The sequence below is a fragment of the Pseudophryne corroboree genome, chromosome 1 (assembly GCF_028390025.1).
Source record: "Pseudophryne corroboree isolate aPseCor3 chromosome 1, aPseCor3.hap2, whole genome shotgun sequence".
Taxonomy (NCBI): domain Eukaryota; kingdom Metazoa; phylum Chordata; class Amphibia; order Anura; family Myobatrachidae; genus Pseudophryne; species Pseudophryne corroboree.
Window position 1 is genome coordinate 904900580 of NC_086444.1, and position 22743 is coordinate 904923322.

Below are 22743 nucleotides of genomic sequence, written 5' to 3' on the forward strand. Positions count from 1 at the left end.
GCAAGTGGTTACATACAGGGAGGCAGAGATATGGCAGGACAGCTATTACACACTCAAAATAGCCAAAAAGCAGAATTGTCAGTTATATAGTGCAATACTAAGAAAAGTCAGTGTACTCAGAAAATTACTTTCTGAAGGTGAATGGCATTGGTCAGTTTCCCTCTATTAAGCAGGAAGCATTTGGAGTCAGCAGAGTACTACTGTTAAGATATTTTCACCCAAGGTGGTATGGCATTTATGGACTATTAAAAGAAAATTCTACACAATTTTGCTGTTTAGTTAACATTTATTGTCAGAAACAGTGATGAATTTAGTTAAACAAATGCTAACTGCTTTGTTAGTGCAGTCTGCAAACAGCTTTATAAAAGAGCTCTGATAAGAAATCTAAAAACAAGATTACAAATACATAAAATTTACAAAATGTAAGAACATAAAAACTAACTTTGCTTCATAATTCTGTCGTTTAGATCAGTTTATGGATACCCGATTGAGTTACAAAAACAAAGTCTTCCATTGTAGTAAAATATAACTGTACATCATGTGCTTTCTTCAATATACATTAGAAAAGTCCATCTTTGTTATGAAAATATAGACAGTGACTCAGGAGGATCAATTGTTGATACACCATGATACCTGTAGGGATAAAACAGGGGGGGGGCGCGCATTAACATCTCATTGTCCCAGAAGCAGGGCAAAACAAAATCAAATGTGCCTCAAGTTGTACAATAAAAATAATTAAAAAAAAAAAACCACCTCTCTCGCCATCTAAATTCCCAGACTAAAGCACTCATTCTTTTGATTGTCCATAAAAAATAAAATATCACAAGCGCTTTAAACTTGGGAGTTCTGTAGTTATCCATGTGGCAAAATAATCTCATCAGGTCTTCAGCCCTCGTGTCACCAAGTCAAATGTTTTGAATAACCATGCAAGACGCAAGTAATCCCATATGAAGTGTACACCTAACTAGCCATGACCAAGTACCATCTCCACTAATGGAAACTGAATGCAGATGGATGAAGCCACCAATTTGCAGATTTGTGCTGCTGGGTCTACATGGAGAACACATTTACAATTCCAACTTGCATTGTCTATAGTCCTGTTGGATAGAAACTTACCCCATGTGAGGTAATCAAACTGAAGCATCTTTAAATGCCCATTACTGTAACTGGTGAATTTTAAAAATGTAAAGTTTTAGGGAGCATATTCATCATGGGGGAGGGAGAGCAGCTCCACTACCTGCTCTCCCTCCCCACATTTTCACCCCTTTGTCTGCATCCTCCCTGTAGGGTCTGCCCAGTGATTGCTCCCCTCTTCTCCCACAGCCTATTGTCAGTGTCCCCACACATCTCCCCCACTTTCACAATTTCTACACTCCCTGGGAAGTGTAGAATGTGACAAAATGAGATTGTAGACTTACCATATAGTTATATCTTTCTGCGAGGTACACTGTTCCACAGGGAATACATCAGGGTGTAGAGTTGGATCTTGATCCAGAGGCACAAACAGGCTAAAGCTTTGACTGTTCCCAGGATGCATTGCATGGGCCTTCTCTATAACCCCACCTCAGGACACTGGAGCTCAGTTTCATTAACCAGCTCAATGCAGTAGCATTTAAAAGAGAAGGCAGATGTTAGTCACATAGAACCACATTCTCACATCAGGAGAAGGGACCAGCGGCTAATGCCATACAAACCCAAAGAAGCTAATTGCATCAGGGTGGGCGCCCTGTGGAACCCAGTGTACCCCACAGAAAGATTTAACTATGGTAACTACCATAAAATAGGATTACCTACCGATAAATCCTTTTCCCGTAGTCTGTAGAGGATACTGGTACCACATTAGTACCATGGGGTATAGACAGGTCCACTAGGAGCCATGGGCACTTTAAGATTGATAGTGAGGGCTGCCTCCTCTATATGCCCCTCCTACGACTCAGTCTCGGAAACTGTGCCCGAGGAGACGGACATACTTTGTGCTGGTTTGTAATCTCACCGCTATCCTTTAATAGCCTCTCAAAGAGGAAAGCCAAGCTAACCAAACTTTAAACCAGGAACAGCAACCGCTGAACCAATAATACTTCACCAATTAATAGTGCAGGAAGAAACGAAGCACTGGGCGGACGCCCAGTATCCTCTACCAACTACAAGAAAGTGCTTTACCAGTAGGTAATTAAAATCCTATATTCTCTTATGTCCTAGAGGATACTGGGGTCCACATTAGTACCATGGGGGATGTACCAAAGCTCCCAAACCAGGTGGGAGAGTGCGGAGGTTCCTGCAGAACAGATTGTCCTCTGAGGACCTTCAGTTTGGTCAAAGTATCAAACTTGTAGAACTTAGCAAACGTGTTAGAACCTGACCAAGTAGCTGCTCGGCAGAGCCGCCCAAAAAGAACCCACCGATCTAGTAGAGTGGGCCTGTACAGATTTTGGACACCACAAACCTGCCGTGGAATAAGCACGCTGGATAGAGAGCCTGATCAAGTGTACAATTGTCCTCTTTGAAGCAGGACACCCAATTTTATTGGGATCATAGAGAACAAACAGCAAGTCAGATTTTCTGCGACGAGCGGTCCTCTTCACATAAAATCTTCAAAGCCCTCACAATATCCAAGGACTTTGAAGTAGCAGAGGTGTCGGTGACCACCGGAACCACAGTAGGTTAGTTGATATGAAACACAGACCCCCTCCTTTGGAAGAAGTTGAGTTCAGCCCCATCTTCAGGAAAAATCAAATAGGGGCCTTTGTGAGACAACGACCCCAGCTCTGACACATGCCTCGCAGAAGCCAAGGCCAGCAGCATGACTTGACATCAACATCCTGTAATGGCTCAAACCATTCCAATTGCAGGAACTGCAATACCACGTTGAGATCCCAAAAGGTGCCGTGGGAGGCACAAAGGGTGGTTGGATGTGCAGAACCCCCTTCAAAATGGTCTGACCCTCAGGGAGAGAAGCCAATTGTTCCTGGAAGAAAATGGATAAGGCCGAAATCTGGACTTATGGAGCCCAAATGTAGGCCCACATCCACACCTGACTGCAGAAAAAAAAAGTCCCAGTTGAAATTCCACCGTAGGAAAATTCCTGTACTCACACGGAGACATATCTCTCCTCCTCATCCACCCCCCCCACCCCACACACACACAAATACGGTGGTAACGTTTAGACGTTTCTGGCTTGGAACAACCCTACCTGGGAGCCCTTTCCAGGCTACAATTTGACGCTCAACCTCCATGACGGCAAACGTAGCCGTGGTAAGTCTTGATAGACGAATGGCCCCTGCTGGAGAAGGTCCTCGCAGAGGTAGAGGCCACGAGTCCTCTAGGAGCATCTCCAGTAGATCTGCATACTAGGCCCTTCTTGGCCAGTCCGGAGCAATGACAATTGCTTGAACCTTTTCTTCTGAGAATCCTTGGGACCAGTGGGAGTAGTGGAAAAACTATACCATCAGGGTTTTCAATTTATTGATTTTCAATTTCTTTTAGCTACGAATATTCTGTTGAGTTACTATTAAGATCTCAATGGACATTTAGATATGTGAAAATCTACAAGCCTGGTTCCAAATAAGGAAGAACACCGATTATATATAGTTCAAGGAAGATGTACCATAGTGGAGTTTGTTTTTATTTTATTCAATGTGTCTGTTTGATTTATGTAATATGCAACTTGGCTGAAGGATGATTTAGGGGGTTCAAACCCTCACCCTGTGGAAGGTGTGTGAAAACATTCCATGCCATTTTATTATAACCATATACTTGTTTTGATCAGTGGAACGCCAATTTGCTCCATATAGAAGCAGAAATAAGACTAAATTTCCTGGTTGTTTACCGGTGGAACGCAAATGCGTTCCAACTAAAAATAAAACAGTACCTGGTCTGGTAACATATCCAGCATACACCGCCGGACATAGGGTAGAACGCATGTGGTTCACTGCTATGCACTTCTGCCCTGTCATATGATCTATACTTACGGAAGTTGAGTGGAACGCATGCAGGTCACCGCGCCGCACTTCTGTTTCCGGCAGTGTGGTTTTACCACCCAACTAACAGTTTCTAAAGATATGAGACTCCGTATTAGACACTTCTCTCCGGGGGATTATATTAACACCCTCAGCCGGGTTGCATGTTTGAAAAAAATATCTATGCTGTGAACGCGAGACTAATCTGGTGTGACCTTACTTCCCGTATTATGGTGCATATTGTTCTAAATATCAGCACATGGGCTCCCACTCTGCAAGCCTTGACATATGTTTTTAGAGATTAAAATGCACTGGCAGCAGAGAGGAGCATCTGTAACTTGTGACAGTCTCCCAGTTTGGACCCCTGGCTAAGAAGGAATTCCAGAACCCGACTGATCAGGTGTTCTACACCAGTGGTCCTTTTGGTGAGATCGTGCATTACTGCTCCTATTTTTTGTTACTATACATTCCTTTTGGAATTTTTTTTTTTTTTTTTTTTTTTTTTTTTTTTTAAATGTTTGGATACTGCTTTATGTAATAAACTGTATAAGTTTAGACATCATTTGGTCTTATGGATACCGAAAGATACCTTTACGTGATTAAGAACATGTTCTGAACGGTAAGTTGGGGTATGTGGTTATTCCTAAAAACCTCCAAAAGAAACATATATCTTGAACACCAGTAGTCATTGTGATGTGGGGTATGCTCAGTCTACTGCATTTCGGAATTTAATACATTGAGTCCAAGCTTAATACGAGGAAGGAAACAGCACAGCCCCACTTAATGGACTCATTGTTCACACCTACTATCTTAAGGAGACAGGGGAGGTCCATCGCGAATCTAGCCCTAATACCATAAACCCCAAATCACTTGGGTGAAGTGTAAGTGTAAAACAGTTTGATATACTACACCATTGTATTGTTCCATTTTTTCCATGTACCGCACTAAATGTGAGTGGAAGGATTAAATGGTTGGAATCTAGGAAGAACCATCTTCCATAAGAACAGACAGACACAAAAAGTTTGATTTTCTATCTATTGTATTTTCTCAGCGCGTATGCATACACAATCTGGTAGACCCATGGAGTCACCAGAGCGTCCACCACCACTGCTTGCGGGTCCATTGACCTTGAACAATACCGCTTTAACTTCTTGAGACAAGACCATCATGTCAATTTGTGGCATGCCCCACTGACGTGTCAAGCACCCGAACACCTCTGGGTGAAGGCTGTGTCTGCTAAGGAAGTCTGCTTCCTAGTTCTCTACTCCCGGAATGAAGATCAGGGACAATGCCACAGCATGTCTTTCTTCCTAGAGGAGACTCCTTGTTACCTCCGACATTGCTGCCCTTCTCTTCGTTCCGCCTTGTCTGTTTATGTACATTACTGCCATCACATTGTCAGACTGAACCTGAATGGTTTGATCTTTACGATGCGATGCCTGTAGAAGGGTGTTGTATATGGCCCTCATCTCCAGAATGTTGATTGGAAGAATGGCTTCCTGACTTGACCATTTTCCATGGAACTGTTCCCAAACCTCTGGGGCTTGAGTCTGTGGTTAGCAGAATCCAATTTTGAATCCCAAACCTCCAGCCAGATGAGAAGTCTGAAGCCACCACAGAAGACAAATCCTGGCTTTCTGGTGCATGTGAAGATGCGATGTGGACCATTTGTCCAACAGATCCAGCTAGAAGGGCCTTGTGTGAAACCTTCCGTACTGCAGCGCCTTGCAAGCTGCTACCATCTTTCCTAGAAGACGAATGCATAAATGCACCGATGTCCGGGTCGGTCTTGGCACATCCTGCACCATCGACTGGATCACCAATGCTTTTTCCAACGGAAGAAACACCTTCTGCGCCTCCGTATCCAATATCATCCTCGGGAACGGAAGCCTCAGTGTTAGTTCCAGATGAGATTTTGGTAGGTTCAAAATCCACCCATGTTGAGGGGGCAATGTTAAACAACCTCTCCCTGGATGGTGCTTTTAGCAGCAGATCGTCCAGGTATGGTATTATGTTCACTCCCTGTTTGCAAAAGAGAAATATCTGCCATTATCTTGGTGAACACTCTCGGTGCCATAGAGAGGCCAAATGGCAGGGCCTGGAACTGGTAGTGAGTCCTGTAATGCAAACCTTAGATAAGCCTGATGAGGCGACCAAATCGGAATATGAAGGTACGCATCCTTGATATCCAGAGACACCAAGAATTCCCCCTCCTCCAAACCTGAGAACACTGCATCTTGAACACCTGTAAGTACGGTTTCAGCGACATGAGATTTAAAATGGGCCTTACTGAACCGTCCGGTTTCAGAACTACAAACAGTTTGGAACATCAACCCTGGTTTTGCAGCTGAAGCGGAACTGTAACAATGACCAGAGTCCATACCAGTTTCTGAATTGCTTCCTGAAAAGTCATACTTGCTTCTTGAGAAGCTGGTAAGCCTGATCTGAAGAATCTGAGGTGGGAGTCCCTGAAACTCTAGTCTGCAGCCCTGGGCTACAAGCTCTTTGACCCAGGGATCCTGGCATGACATTGCCCATATGTGACTAAAGAATCTTAAATAGGCTCCCACCTGCCTTCCAAGCAGTGCGGTCCACAGTCATGCTGAAGGCTTAGGAGAGTGGAATCTGCAGTCCACTGGTGTAGCCTCAAGCCCCTGCGTACAGACACTGCCATGGCAGTGGTGTGTGCATTGAATAAACCAATTTCCTTTACGGCCTCCACCATAAAATTAGCAGAATCCTGTATATGCTGTAGGAGTAAAATTATCTCCCCCCCGGATAAGGAATCTAAACAGTCAATTAGATTACCTGACCATTTAGCAATGGCCCTAGAGATCCATGCACAAGCTATAGTGGGTCTCTGGACCACCCCTGCAGCAGTGTACAGAGATTTGAGAGTGGTCTCAATCTGGCGGTCTGCAGCATCCTTCAAGGAAGCTGACCCCAGGGACAGGTAAAACTAGCTTACATAGCCTAGAAATAGATGCGTCAACTACCGGTGGGTTTTCCCATTTTTCGGGTCATCCTGAAGAAACGGGAAGGATCAAAGTAACTGTTTTGGGACCTGAATCTTATTAGGACTTACCCAAGTTGCTTCAAATAAGGAAATTCCTTAGATGCAGGGAAAGTAGTAGAGGATTTCCTTCTCACATTAAAATAAGATTCCACCTCATCCTCTGATACCTTATCAGGGATGTGCAGGACATCTAATAGCTTCTATCAGGGCCTGTATACCCTGTGACAAAGCTGCATCTTCCCCTCCCGAGTCCACCTCGCCCTCCTCCGGGTCAGATACATAATAATCAGTATCAGCCTGCATGATTTGGGCCAGAGTACGCTTCTGTGGACAAATGGTAGGGGTCTGAGACGCTGGAATGACCACAGATTCTCTACTCACCAGGTCATCAGATAAGTATTGCGTCTCCTTCTCATTTTGGGATAATTAGAAATATTTGAAATCATACTTTAATGAATCTAACCATACTGGTTCAGATCCACTAGCCTGAGAATGTATACTAACCTGAGTACACGGCAGTGATCCCCCAGATTGAGAAAAACCACCTCTGCTGTGCATGATACACTCACACTGTAAATGTGAAAGAATACACACAGGAAATTAAGGTAACACAGTTAACTCACACAGAGCCCTCTAGGGAGACCATATAAAAGAGACAGCCACACAGTGCTCCTACAGCTAAAGTACAAGTTTAGCTGGGTCGCAAACTAAGTACGACGCAGCTGGGTATACTAAATGAGGGGTTTAGTATACCAAGTACTGCCCCCTCCCAACCCCCCCCCCCCCCCCCTGCTATGACCCCCTGTGGAGGAGCTGCGCTTCCCTGCCAGTCTGCCTGTGGATAGCTTCAGAGGGAAAGCGGCGCTGGTGAGCTGCTGGATCTGCTCATAGTGAGGCCCCACTGCCTTAATGGTGTGTGGTCCATTTATACTGGCTGAGGTAATTTCTATTCTACAGTGGGTTAAAACCCCTGTAGAATTGCTGCCAGTGTGGGCATGTGTTGTGGCTTCAGCTCACCCCTCACAATGGAACACAGCACCCTGTAAGCCTCTGTAGCCACTGCCTGTCAGCGCTGCACTCCTACCCCTTGTGCCGCCATTACAGCCGGCGACCCGCTAACTGGGACACCGGTCACCTACTCACCACTCACTTCTGGCTCTGTACGCTTGCCGTGGTGGGGAATGCAAATCTCCTCCTTGAAGTTCACACTTTCAACGTATCCTAAGAGATAAGTCGGTGTAGAAATGGCGAGGGGGGGGTAGAGAATGTCTCTTAAAAGATGACATATCCGTGAGCAACGACTTCCTTTACCCAGGCGTCTGAAGTGGTCTGTAACACACCTGAGCAAGCCATAGGGCAGGCCTCCCCCTGGAAGATCCCAGGGTGGGAGACAGACTTCTGTCATGTAGCAGGGTTGTCTAGTTTGGAAGCAGGCCGACAGGTGGCCCAGGAATGTTTAGGCTTAATGGTTTTGGAAGTACGAGCTTGTCGCGGGTACGCCTGACCCTTTGCTTTCCCTGGAGGGGAAAAAAAAAAAAAAAGTGGTACTCTGCCTTCGGCACAGAAGGATTAGTACTTGGGAGAAAAGCAGTCTTAGCAAATCGCCAAGTCAGTCACAATCTTATTCAGATCCTCCCCAAATAGGAGGTCTCAGTTAAAAGGGAGCACCTCCAAGGTATTTCTGGAGTCTAGGTCCACAGAATTTGGCGAGCCAGTATAGACGTAGTAGACACCTTGGCCGCCATTACTCCTGCCTCAGGGGACACCGCCTGAATATAGTGGGAGGCAGTAGTAATATGAGAGATTGTCTGGTCGTGTTAGAAATATCCTGAAGCAGCTCATCCTCTAATGCCTGAGCCCATGCTTCAATTCCTTTAGCAGTCCATCTAGTGGGTCTATGTACAGCATCGGTAAGGTAGTAAATCCACTACAGGCATCCCTCCACACACATTTATCAGTCGGTTCCTTCAGTGAGGCGACAGGCAGAGTAGATGACACCACAAGAAGGGCAATATGAGAGCCCACCGGCAGCAGAGTTTCCCACTTGTTACTTAACTCTGCAGGAAGAGAGTAACGAGCTAGCTTTTTTTTTTTAGACAAAAACATTTTTCCTGGGAAACGACCAGGATTCCTGATGCATGTCGATTAAATGGTCAGAATGTGGTAAGTACTTTAGTAACCTTCTAACGTTTGAACTTATCGGTTTTCTTAAACGAAGTAGTGGGATCTACCTCATCAATTTGTGGAATCCGCTTAATAGCATCCACTAGGTCAGGATCAACCAGAGTTGTAGGTTCCTTACGAGAAGCGACTATCAGTATATTCCCCATCCTCACCAGAATTACCTGAAATATTAGTTGATTGTGAGGAGGAAGCAGCCCGCTTAGATGACCCCTTGAACCCAGAGGGGTGTGGGGTAGACTTGTCTAACCAAAGATTGATTTAATTGTATCTGGGAAGACAGTGTCTGCCCAGGGTGGATTAACTACAGGGACAACGTGGATGCAATGGGCACAGGAGGCCCCACAGGGGGGTGTAAAATGTATCACAAGTGTATTCAGCATACTTGAGAACATTGCCCAACGTGGTTCCCGATTGACCACATGGCTGACAGCTAAAACTTCCCCCTCGGGTAAATCCTTGGTGCAAGCACTGCATGATGCAGAGGTGTCCACGGATTTCCCAGTGTGGCAGACATAGGGAATGTAGCCTCAGAGCGTTACAGTACAATATAGCCAGACAAAAACAAATACCTGCAAATAACCCCCTGATCTATGCGACAGTAAATACAAGACAAACAGAATAAAAGCGTTATGGAGGTGACTGAAAGACCGTAAAAAAAAACCACACACACACAAACTGTATATAAAATATACATACACTGACACACCTAGCTCCCCAGGATACAGAATAGTGATAGCATTAAGTGCAATACACTTAATGGAAATCCACACAGCTGCTACAGGCACACAGTTACAATGCAGAAGTTAGATAATAAAACTGCACTGGACTAGTATATCTATATAGATTAGATATCTATATCTAGATTTATGGTAAGAACTTACATTGTTAAATCTTTCTGCAAGGTACACTGGGCTCCACAAGGATTAACATTGTGGTGTAGAGTAGGAGCTTGATCCGAGGCATTAACAGGCTCAAAGCTTTGACTGTTCCCAAGATACACAGCACCACCTCCTCCTCTATAACCCTGCCTCTGTGTGCAGGAGCTCAGTTTCGTTAACAAGCCCAATGCAGTAGCAGGTACCAGAGACTACAATCGCTCGTAGCCAATTAAACCACACACACACACACACACACACACACACACAGGAGTGGGGGGCAGCGGCTATTCCATACCAACCCAAAGAAGCGAAGTGTGTCAGGGTGGGTGCCTTGTGGAGCCCAGTGTACCTTGCAGAAAGATTTAACGGTAAGTTCTTACCATAAATCTCGTTTTCTGCTGCAGGGTACACTGGGATCCACAAGGATTAACATTGGGGATGTCCTAAAGCGGTTCCTTATGGGAGGGGATGCACTGTAGCGGGCACAAGAACCCAGCGTCCAAAAGGAAGCATCCTGGGAGGCGGAAGTATCGAAGGCATGAACCTAATGAACCTGTTCCGAGGACCACGTAGCCGCCTTGCACAATTGTTCAAAGGTCGCACAATGGTGGGCTGCCCAAGAAGGTCCAAACGACTGAATAGAATGGGCTTTGATTGTAGCAGGAACCGGACGACCAGCCTGTACATAAGCATGTGCAATCACCATTCTAATCCATCTGGCCAGTGTCTGCTTGGAAGCAGGCCAGCCATGTTTGTGAAAACCAAATCACGAAAAGAGAATCGGATTACCAAATGAGGAAGTTCTCTACACATAGATACAGAGGGACGGCCCGTACCACATCCAAAGATGTGGTAAGGGACGGCCCGTACCACATCCAAAGACCACTCTTTGGTAGTGAACGCAGGAGAATTAGAGGCCGGAACCACAATCTCCTGGTTAAGGTGGAAGGAAGACCCCACCTTGGGAAAATAACCTAGCCGCATTCGAAGAACCGCCCGGTCACTGAAAAAAAAAATCAAAATGGTGAGACTTACAGGATAAGGCACCAAAGTCCGAGACCCTTTTAGCTGCAGCAATAGCCAGCAAAAATAGCACCTTAAGGGAAAGCCACTTAAGGTCAGCAGACGCAAGAGGTTCAAACGGAGACTCTTGCAAGGCCTCCAAAACCACTGACAGATCCCAAGGGGCCACAGGTGGCACATGAGGCTGAATCCACAACACACCCTGAGTGAATGTATGGACATAAGGTAGGGTAGCAATCTTTCTCGGAAACCAAACTGACAAGGCAGAGATACTAAAGTTATCATGATTGTGAGACGCACACCAAGTAAAGTCAGCATTCCAGACCCTATGGTAGATCCAAGCAGAAGCCAGCTTACAGGCCTTCAACATAGTTTGAACAACCACCTCAGAAAAACCCTTGGCCCTCAGGACAGTTCAAGAGCCCTGGTGTCAAAGCCAGGCAGGCAAAGTCCTGGTAAACACAAGGGACCTGAACGAGGAGGTCCAGTCGTTGTGGAAGTAGAAGGGGACGATCCAATGAGAGGCCCTGTAGATTGGAGAACCTGGACCATGCTGGAGTGACCAGAAGTAGGTTTCCTCCTTGTTTGAACTTCCTTATTACTCTGGGCAGGAGTGACACCGGAGGGAACACATACGGCAGCCGAAAGTTCCATGGGCTTGTCAGAATCCATGAACACTGCTTGAGGATCCCATGTCCTTGCTCCGAAGACCAGACGCTTGTGATTGTGTCAAGACGCCATCAGGTCCACATCTGGAAGGCCCCACTTGTCCACGAGTAGTTGAAATACTTCTGGATGTAGGCTCCATTCTCCGGCGTGTACGTCCAGACGACTGAGGTAGTCCGCTTCCCAGTTCAGAACGCCCGGAATGAACACTGCTGATATGGCTGGCAGATGGCGTTCTGCCCACTGAAGAATCCTTGATACTTCCCTCATTGCCATTCAGCTTAGAGTGCCACCTTGATTGATGTACGCCACTGTGGTGGCGTTGTCCGATTGTACTTGAACAGGTCTGTTCTGTATGAGATGCTGGGCCTATGTCAATGCATTGAACACTGCCTGCAGTTCCAGGATGTTTATTGGGAGTAAGGACTCCTTCTCTCCAGGGTCAGTGGACCAAGATTTGTTACAACACCGCTCCCCAACATCAGACTGGCATCCATCGTCAACAGGACCCAGTTGGATATCCAGAAGGGACGGCCCCTGCTCAATCGTTGGTCCTGAAGCCACCAGCTCAGTGACAGGCAGCCCTCCAGAGATAGGGAGATCATGCGAGATCTGATCCGGTGAGGCAGGCCGTCCCACTTGGACAGAATCAACTTCTGTAGAGGGCGAGAATGGAATTTAGCATACTCCATGTCGAAAGCAGATACCATGAAACCTAGCACTTGCATTGCCAAATGAATCGACACTTGCGGACGAGATAGGAAGCATCGGATCATGTCCTGAAGTTTCAGGACTTTCTCCTGAGACAAGAACAACGGCTGGTTGCGAGTGTCCAATAACACTCCCAGGTGTACGATGCTCCAAGCAGGAACTAGGGATGATTTCTTCCAGTTGACAAGCCACCTGGGGGCTGTCATGACCTGGACAGTCAGATCTAGACACAGGAGAATTTCTAGGAAATTTGCCAGGATCAAATCACCGTCAAGGGGTCAGGATACTACTGTACCTAGACGAAGTGATGCAGTCATGACTGCCATTTACTTTGGTGAAAACTCGGGGAGCTATTGTCAAACCAAAGGGTAACGCCTGAAAATAAGAATTTACTTACCGATAATTCTATTTCTCATAGTCCGTAGTGGATGCTGGGGACTCCGAAAGGACCATGGGGAATAGCGGCTCCGCAGGAGACTGGGCACAAAAGTAAAAGCTTTAGGACTACCTGGTGTGCACTGGCTCCTCCCCCTATGACCCTCCTCCAAGCCTCAGTTAGGATACTGTGCCCGGACGAGCGTACACAATAAGGAAGGATTTTGAATCCCGGGTAAGACTCATACCAGCCACACCAATCACACTGTACAACCTGTGATCTGAACCCAGTTAACAGCATGATAACAGAGGAGCCTCTGAAAAGATGGCTCACAACAATAATAACCCGATTTTTGTAACAATAACTATGTACAAGTATTGCAGACAATCGATTTATCGGTAAGTAAAATCTTATTTTCTCTGACGTCCTAGTGGATGCTGGGACTCCGTAAGGACCATGGGGATTATACCAAAGCTCCCAAACGGGCGGGAGAGTGCGGATGACTCTGCAGCACCGAATGAGAGAACTCCAGGTCCTCCTCAGCCAGGGTATCAAATTTGTAGAATTTAGCAAACGCGTTTGCCCCTGACCTAGTAGCTGCTCGGCAAAGTTGTAAAGCCGAGACCCCTCGGGCAGCCGCCCAAGATGAGCCCACTTTTCGTGTGGAATGGGCTTTTACAGATTTTGCCTGTGGCAGGCCTGCCACAGAATGTGCAAGTTGAATTGTACTACAAATCCAACGAGCAATAGTCTGCTTAGAAGCAGGAGCACCCAGCTTGTTGGGTGCATACAGGATAAACAGAGAGTCAGATTTTCTGACTCCAGCCGTCCTGGAAACATATTTTCAGGGCCCTGACTACGTCCAGCAACTTGGAATCCTCCAAGTCCCTAGTAGCCGCAGGTACCACAATAGGCTGGTTTAAGTGAAACGCTGAAACCACCTTAGGGAGAAATTGAGGACGAGTCCTCAATTCTGCCCTGTCCGTATGAAAAATTAGGTAAGGGCTTTTATAGGATAAAGCCGCCAATTCTGAGACACGCCTGGCTGAAGCCAGGGCTAACAGCATTACCACTATCCATGTGAGATATTTTAAGTCCACAGTGGTGAGTGGTTCAAACCAATGTGATTTTAGGAAACCCAAAACTACATTGAGATCCCAAGGTGCCACTGGAGGCACAAAAGGAGGCTGTATATGCAGTACCCCCTTGACAAACGTCTGAACTTCAGGAACTGAAGCTAGTTCTTTTTGGAAGAATATCGACAGGGCCAAAATTTGAACCTTAATGGACCCTAATTTTAGGCCCATAGACAGTCCTGTTTGCAGGAAACGACCCAGTTGAAATTCCTCTGTAGGGGCCTTCCTGGCCTCACACCACGCAACATATTTACGCCAAATACGGTGATAATGTTGCACAGTTACATCCTTCCTGGCTTTGATCAGGGTAGGGATGACATCATCCGGAATGCCTTTTTCCTTCAGGATCCGGCGTTCAACCGCCATGCCGTCAAACGCAGCCGCGGTAAGTCTTGGAACAGACAGGGTCCCTGCTGGAGCAGGTCCTTTCTTAGAGGTAGAGGCCACGGGTCTTCCGTGAGCATCTCTTGAAGTTCCGGGTACCAAGTCCTTCTTGGCCAATCCGGAGCCACGAGTATAGTCCTTACTCCTCTCCTTCTTATGATTCTCAGTACCTTGGGTATGAGAGGCAGAGGAGGGAACACATACACTGACTGGTACACCCACGGTGTTACCAGAGTGTCCACAGCTATTGCCTGAGGGTCCCTTGACCTGGCGCAATATCTGTCCAGTTTTTTGTTGAGGCGGGACACCATCATGTCCACCTTTGGTTTTTCCCAACGGTTCACAATCATGTGGAAGACTTCTGGGTGAAGTCCCCACTCTCCCGGGTGGAGGTCGTGTCTGCTGAGGAAGTCTGCTTCCCAGTTGTCCACTCCCGGAATGAACACTGCTGACAGTGCTATCACATGATTTTCCACCCAGCGAAGAATCCTTGCAACTTCCGTCATTGCCCTCCTGCTTCTTGTGCCGCCCTGTCTGTTTACCTGGGCGACTGCCATGATGTTGTCCAACTGGATCAACACCGGCTGACCCTGAAGCAGAGGCCTTGCCTGACTTAGGGCATTGTAAATGGCCCTTAGTTCCAGGATATTTATGTGAAGTGACGTTTCCATGCTTGACCACAAGCGCTGGAAATTTTTTCCCTGTGTGACTGCTCCCCAGCCTCTCAGGCTGGCATCCGTGGTCACCAGGACCCAGTCCTGAATGCCGAATCTGCGGCCCTCTAGAAGATGAGCACTCTGTAACCACCACAGGAGAGACACCCTTGTCCTTGGAGACAGGGTTATCCGCTGATGCATTTGAAGATGCGATCCGGACCATTTGTCCAGCAGATCCCACTGGAAAGTTCTTGCGTGGAATCTGCCGAATGGAATTGCTTCGTAAGAAGCCACCATTTTTCCCCAGGACCCTTGTGCATTGATGCACTGACACTTGGCCTGGTTTTAGGAGGTTCCTGACTAGGTCGGATAACTCCCTGGCTTTCTCCTCCGGGAGAAACACCTTTTTCTGGACTGTGTCCAGAATCATCCCTAGGAACAGCAGACGTGTCGTTGGAATCAGCTGCTATTTTGGAATATTTAGAATCCACCCGTGCTGTCGTAGTACTACTTGAGATAGTGCTACTCCGACCTCTAACTGTTCTCTGGACCTTGCCCTTATCAGGAGATCGTCCAAGTAAGGGATAATTAATACGCCTTTTCTTCGAAGAAGAATCATCATTTCGGCCATTACCTTGGTAAAGACCCGGGGTGCCGTGGACAATCCAAACGGCAGCGTCTGAAACTGATAGTGACAGTTCTGTAACACAAACCTGAGGTACCCTTGGTGAGAAGGGCAAATTGGGACATGGAGGTAAGCATCCTTGATGTCCAGAGACACCATATAGTCCCCTTCTTCCAGGTTCACTATCACTGCTCTGAGTGACTCCATCTTGAATTTGAACCTTTGTATGTAAGTGTTCAAGGATTTCAGATTTAAAATAGGCCTCACCGAGCCGTCCGGCTTCGGTACCACAAACAGCGTGGAATAATACCCCTTTCCCTGTTGTAGGAGGGGTACCTTGATCATCACCTGCTGGGAATACAGCTTGTGAATGGCTTCCAATACCGCCTCCCTGTCGGAGGGAGACGTTGGTAAAGCAGACTTCAGGAACCGGCGAGGGGGAGACGTCTCGAATTCCAATTTGTACCCCAGAGATACTACCTGCAGGATCCAGGGGTCCACTTGCGAGTGAGCCCACTGAAATTCTTGAGACGGGCCCCCACCGTGCCCGAGTCCGCTTGTAAGGCCCCAGCGTCATGCTGAGGACTTGGCAGAGGCGGGGGAGGGCTTCTGTTCCTGGGAAGAGGCTGCCTGCTGCAGTCTTTCCCCTTCCTCTGCCCCGGGGCAGATATGAGTGGCCTTTTGCCCGCTTGCCCTTATGGGGACGAAAGGACTGAGCCTGAAAAGACGGTGTCTTTTTCTGCTGAGAGGTGACCTGGGGTAAAAAGGTGGATTTCCCAGCTGTTGCCACCAGGTCCGATAGACCGACCACAAATAACTCCTCCCCTTTATACGGCAATACTTCCATATGCCGTTTGGAATCCGCATCACCCGACCACTGTCGCGTCCATAACCCTCTTCTGGCAGAAATGGACAGCGCACTTACTCTTGATGCCAGAGTGCAAATATCCCTCTGTGCATCTCGCATATATAGAAATGCATCCTTTAAATGCTCTATAGTCAATAATATACTGTCCCTATCCAGGGTATCAATATTTTCAGTCAGGGAATCCGACCAAGCCACCCCAGCACTGCACATCCAGGCTGAGGCGATTGCTGGTCGCAGTATAATACCAGTATGTGTGTATATACTTTTTAGGATATTTTCCAGCTTCCTATCAGCTGGTTCCTTGAGGGCGGCCGTATCAGGAGACGGTAACGCCACTTGATTTGATAAGCGTGTGAGCGCCTTATCTACCCTAGGGGGTGTTTCCCAACGTGCCCTAACCTCTGGCGGGAAAGGGTATAATGCCAATAATTTTTTAGAAATTAGCAGTTTTTTATCGGGGGAAACCCACGCTTCATCACACACCTCATTTAATTCATCCGATTCAGGAAAAACTACGGGTAGTTTTCACACCCCACATAATACCCTTTTTTGTGGTACTTGTAGTATCAGAAATGTTCAAAACCTCCTTCATTGCCGTGATCATGTAACGTGTGGCCCTACTGGAAAATACGTTCGTTTCCTCACCGTCGACACTGGAGTCAGTGTCAGTGTCTGGGTCTGTGTCGACCATCTGAGGTAACGGGCGCTTTAGAGCCGCTGACGGTGTTTGAGACGCCTGTACAGGTAATAACTGATTTGCCGGCTGTCTCATGTCGTCAACAGTCTTTTGTAAAGTGCTGATGCTGACACTATCACGTAATTCCTTCCATAAGACCATCCAGTCAGGTGTCGACTCCCTAGGGGGTGACATCACTATTACAGGCAATTGCTCCACCTCCATACCATTTTCCTCCTCATACATGTCGACACAACGTACCGACATAGCACACACACAGGGAATGCTCTGATAGAGGACAGGACCCCACTAGCCCTTTGGGGAGGGAGAGTTTGCCAGCACACACACACACCAGAGCGCGCGAATGAAATATATATATATATATATATATATATATATATATATATATATATATATATATATATATATATATATATATATATATATATATATATATATATATATATATACACACACATACATATATACACATACACACATATACATACACACACACATACATACATACACACACACACACACACACACACGGATGACCTTATATAAGTGTTTTTCCCTTATATAGCTGCTGTATAGATTTATCTGCCAATTAGTGCCCCCCCTCTCTTGTTTTACCCCGTTTCTGTAGCGCAGGACTGCAGGGGAGAGTCAGGGAGCTTCCCTCCAACGGAGCTGTGAGGAAAAATGGCGCCAGTGTGCTGAGGAGATAGGCGCCGCCCCCTTGGCGGCCTTTCTCCCGCTTTTTTAAGGAAAAATTGGCAGGGGTTAAATGCATCCATATAGCCCAGGAGCTATATGTATTTTTTGCCAAGGTGTTTTTATTGCGTCTCAGGGCGCCCCCCCCCAGCGCCCTGCACCCTCAGTGACTGGAGTGTGAAGTGTGCTGAGAGCAATGGCGCACAGCTGCGGTGCTGTGCGCTACCTTATTGAAGACAGGACGTCTTCTGCCGCCGATTTTCCGGACCTCTTCAATCTTCTGGCTCTGTAAGGGGGCCGGCGGCGTGGCTCTGGGACCCATCCATGGCTGGGCCTGTGATCGTCCCTCTGGAGCTAATGTCCAGTAGCCTAAGAAGCCCAATCCACTCTGCACGCAGGTGAGTTCGCTTCTTCTCCCCTTAGTCCCTCGGTGCAGTGAACCTGTTGCCAGCAGGATTCACTGAAAATAAAAAACCTATACTTAAACTTTTTTACTAAGCAGCTCAGGAGAGCCACCTAGTGAGCACCCTTCTCGTTCAGGCACAAAAATCTAACTGAGGCTTGGAGGAGGGTCATAGGGGGAGGAGCCAATGCACACCAGGTAGTCCTAAAGCTTTTACTTTTGTGCCCAGTCTCCTGCAGAGCCGCTATTCCCCATGGTCCTTTCGGAGTCCCCAGCATCCACTAGGACGTCAGAGAAATTGGTAATGACGGTTGCCCACCGCGAACCTCAGATACGGATGACACTGCAACTGGAATATGCAGGTAGGCATCCTGTGTCCATGGAGACCATATAATCCCCAAGCTCCAAGGCCAGAATAGAGTGCAGAGTTTCCATACGAAACTTGGAGACCCGCACAGGCTTGTTCAAGGACTTCAGATTGAGAATGGGCCGTGAGGACTCATTCGGTTTCAGGACTAGAAACAGCGGTGAATAGTACCCCTTGCCTCTGAGCTAGATGCACCTGTACTACCACTCCTGTAGTCAGGAGGGAATGTACCACCGAGTGCAGAGTGTTTGCTTTTGCCGGGTCCAGGAGGAACATCTGTCTTGAAAGGTACGGCGTAACCTTGAGTGACGACTTACCTTACCCAGGTATCTGAAGTGGTCTTCAACCATTCTTGGGCAAAACCTAGAAGTTAGCCCCCCCCCACCCTGGGATCCCCCAGAGGGAGGCCCACCCAGTCATGCGGCAGGCTTGTCAGTTTTAGAAGCAGGCTGACGGGCAGCCCAGGCTCACTTTGGTCTGGCCTTTGCAAGTCTGGAAGCATGAGCTTGCTTTGGGTACGCCCGACCTTTTGCTTTTCCTGGAGGACAAAAAGGGCAGAGGGAAAGTACTTTTAGCCTTCTGTGCGGAAGGAGCCGTACTAGGTAGGCAAGCTGTTTTAGCAGTAGCCAGATCAGCCACAATTTTATTGAGGTCTTCTCCAAAGAAAAGGTCTCCCTTGAAAGGAAGCACCTCCAGGGTTTTCTTGGAATCCATATCCACCGACCACGATCTCAACAGTCTGGCCAAGACAGACATAGTAGCAGCCTTCGCCGCTAGCACCCCTGCATCGGAGGCAGCCTCAAGGTATAGAGAAGCCGTGGTAATATACGAGAGATTGTAGAGCATGCTCAGAAGCATTAGAAGCCAGCTTCGCCTCAAGCTCCTGAGCCCACGCCTCAACAGCCCATGTCGCTGCAATAATTGGCCTATGCATAGCCCCTGTGAGGGTGTAAATGGCTTTCAAACAACCCTCCACACGTCTGTCGGTTCCTTCAGATAGGAGACGGTAGTTACTGGCAGAGCAGAGGAAACCACCATGCGTGCCACATGATAATCTACAGGTGGATGAGTTCCCCCCCCCAATTTATACATAGCTCAGCGGAGAGAGGATAGTGAGCCAACAGCCTCTTATTTGGTGTGAATTTTGTTCCCGAATTCCTGACGTATGTCAGCCAGGTGTTGAGAATGAGGCGAAACTTGTTTAACCACCTTCTTATGTTTAAATCTGGCTTTTTAGAGACAGCCTCAGGGATTATCAGACACCTGAAGAATGAGCCTAATTGCCTCAATCAAATCCGGGACATCCACCAATGACTTCCCTTCCCCATCAGAAACATCTGAGTCAGTGTCTGTTGGATCAGTTTATGCACCATCCTCCTCAGAGGATGTGTCTGGGATAGCAGTGGATTGGGAGGAGGTAAAGGCCAGTTTAGAAGACGACTTAGATTTAGTCAATGACCGGTTCAATTGCCATAACCGAGTGGAGATTTGATCTGCCCACGGTGGATTAATAGCAGGGACCACAAACTGCTGCATTGGCACAGGTGGTCCCAAAACTAGTTACAAGCATGTTTAAAAGGTAGCCCAAGGTGGGTCATTTGATGCCCCCAGTGCTACAAACCCACTGGGGGGGGGGGTAAGGAACCCCCTGAATATGAACTCTCAGCTGCCATATTTTCCTCCAACACATCTGCAGCATCGCCAGCGCGCAATGTGGGAGAAGCCCCAGCTCCGTTGCCTCGTGTAGCGGACATAATAATGTGCAACCTGGTACAATTCTTAGCAGCGATATACCTAGCAAGAACTCCCAGTGAAGTGTGAAAATCAGTACAAACCAGGAGTTCAAGAGATATATAGGGCGACTATAAATCACAAGGAAAAATACACAAGTATATCTGGTTGGGGGGAGATCCTATATTATACATAAAACCTGATACACTTAGCCCCCACAGGTTATGGAATATAGGAATAGCACATCGAGTGAAATACCCGATAAGGCAGCCACGAAGCAGCTACGTACACACAGTCACAAGTGTACCATGCAGAAATTATGCACCATAAAACTGCACTGGACTAGCAATACAAAGTAATATTCAGTATGGCTATATGTGTCAATAGATATACATCCAGTATCTACTGTGCTGTTATATCACAGGGCGTTTGTACCACACAACCCTGAATGTATGCACTCTTAACACTGTCCTAGCGACAGGTAGAATACTTAAGTGTCCTGTAATATGCACAGCACTGGCAATCAGGTGGCTTTACAGAGGATTTGCCCTAGCAGTTCCAGGAACAGCTCCGCTCCGTTTGTGATGGCTGCTGACAGGGAGTGGAGGGAGATATGTGCAGCTCCAGGGCGGGAACATACACAGAAATAGCGCACTGGGGCTACAGGTTATGCCTTCTCCCCCTGCTGGCATCCCCACTGGGGGCTGCGGGCTCTGAAAACAGGGCTTGAATAGAGTAAAAAACCCCACACCTGTGCCCTGGTGGCTAGTGGAGCGGCTGCCCAATAACAGTGTCCACGCCAGCACGCCACCCACAGCCGCAACAGATCGTGGTAAAGTGCGGCCAAAGAGAACCCTTACCTCCCCCGTACTTGCGGCCCCGCGATCCTGGAGGGCAGCGGCGTGTGTGTGACTGTGGAAAGACACTGGAGCCTCCGCTGTAGTTACCCCGTCAACCAGGGTGCGGGAGTATACAGCGCCGCTGGGGGTGATGAAGCTGCAGCAAAGAAAGTCTGACTTTAAAGACTACACACTGCAGCCTTTGAAAAGTCAATCTTCTTTTCTTCAAATAAAGCTATTTCTATGGCCTGCAAAAGGCAGCCCTCCTGTTGTATGCCTGCTTACTGCATGGCACCAACTTACAAACTGAGCACCTGTGCACGGAGGCAGGGTTATAGAGGAGGCGGCGCTGTGCATCTTGGGAACAGTCAAAGCTTTCAGCCTGTTGGTGCCTCAGATCAAGATCCTACTCTACACTCCCGATGTTAATCCTTGTGGAGCCCAGTGTACCTCAATAGAGATCTCTCTAGATCAATGCACAGCAGATACTGGATGTATATCTGAGAATACTTATAATATTCATGTAGAAGTACAATTGTTCTTAACACTGTCTAAAATGACATGTAGCATACTTATGTCACTGTAAATGCACAGCACTGATAAGGCAGGCAGATTTACAGAAGAGACATTGCCCTGCAGTCCTGGAGATTAGCCGCAGCTACTTGTGTAAAGATGGCACCAAAAACTGTCAGGGAGCGAGGGAGAGTGAGAAGCAGCTCCAGGGTGGGAACACCAGCAGTAGATGGCGCCTGGAGCTGGGGGAGGTCAAGCGCCTTATCCCCTATGCTGGTTCTCTGTGGAGCCTTGTTAAAATTATTTGTCAAATCTGACCTGTGCTCCCTGCCCTGGGAGCTATAGTGGGGTCCCTGCACGGCCAGTGTCCACGCCAGCATCGTGGTCAGTCTCCTAAGACTGCAACATGATTTCAGCAGGTCCCACCTGGGGGATGCTCTTACCTCCTCCCAAAGAAGCAGCCACAAGATCCTGGCGAGCGCCAGCGGTGTGTACCTGGAAACCAGAGCACCTCTGCCGCAAGTACCCAGGAACCCAGCCAGCACATATGCTGCAGCCCTTGAAGAATCTTCTAATAAAAGCTCTTTTCAGGGCTGCCTAGCACAGCCCCATCCCTGTTAAGTGACCTGCTCTGCAGACACCAACTTACAAACTGAGCTCCTGTCCGGAGGCAGGGTTATAGAGGCCATGCAATGCATCCTGGGAACAGTCAAAGCTTTAGCCTTTTGGTGCCTCTGAATCAAGATTCAACACTACACCCTGATATATTCCATGTGGAACACAGTGTACGCTGCAGAAATTAAGGATAATGAATATGCCCCTTAGTGACTAGCTACAGTGTAATATTAGGAAAGGAATGACTCACTTTACAGTCTTGTATTTCTCACGCACAGCCTGCTGCTGGTGAGTTGCTGCTGAGAAGTAGGTCTGATGAAGATCCAATATGCAAGGTTTAAGGCTTTCCAAGGAGTATCCTGTGAACTGGGCCAATGAATCCGGCTGCAAGATATAGAAGTCC

The 22743-nt window shown here is 47.5% G+C and overlaps 1 protein-coding gene across 1 annotated transcript in view; it reads right to left on the reverse strand.

Annotated features, from left to right (window-relative positions):
- Nucleotides 1–266: 266 nt before the first annotated feature.
- CCNA2 (cyclin A2) overlaps nt 267–22743 on the reverse strand; it is a 28202-nt gene continuing 5725 nt past the window's right edge. The window contains exons 7-8 of the mRNA XM_063920250.1: nt 22591–22724; nt 267–633 (exon numbers count right to left, since the gene is read on the reverse strand). Coding sequence (XP_063776320.1) covers nt 579–633; nt 22591–22724 — 189 coding nt within the window. The 3' untranslated portion in view covers nt 267–578. The remainder of the gene's footprint in view (nt 634–22590; nt 22725–22743) is intronic.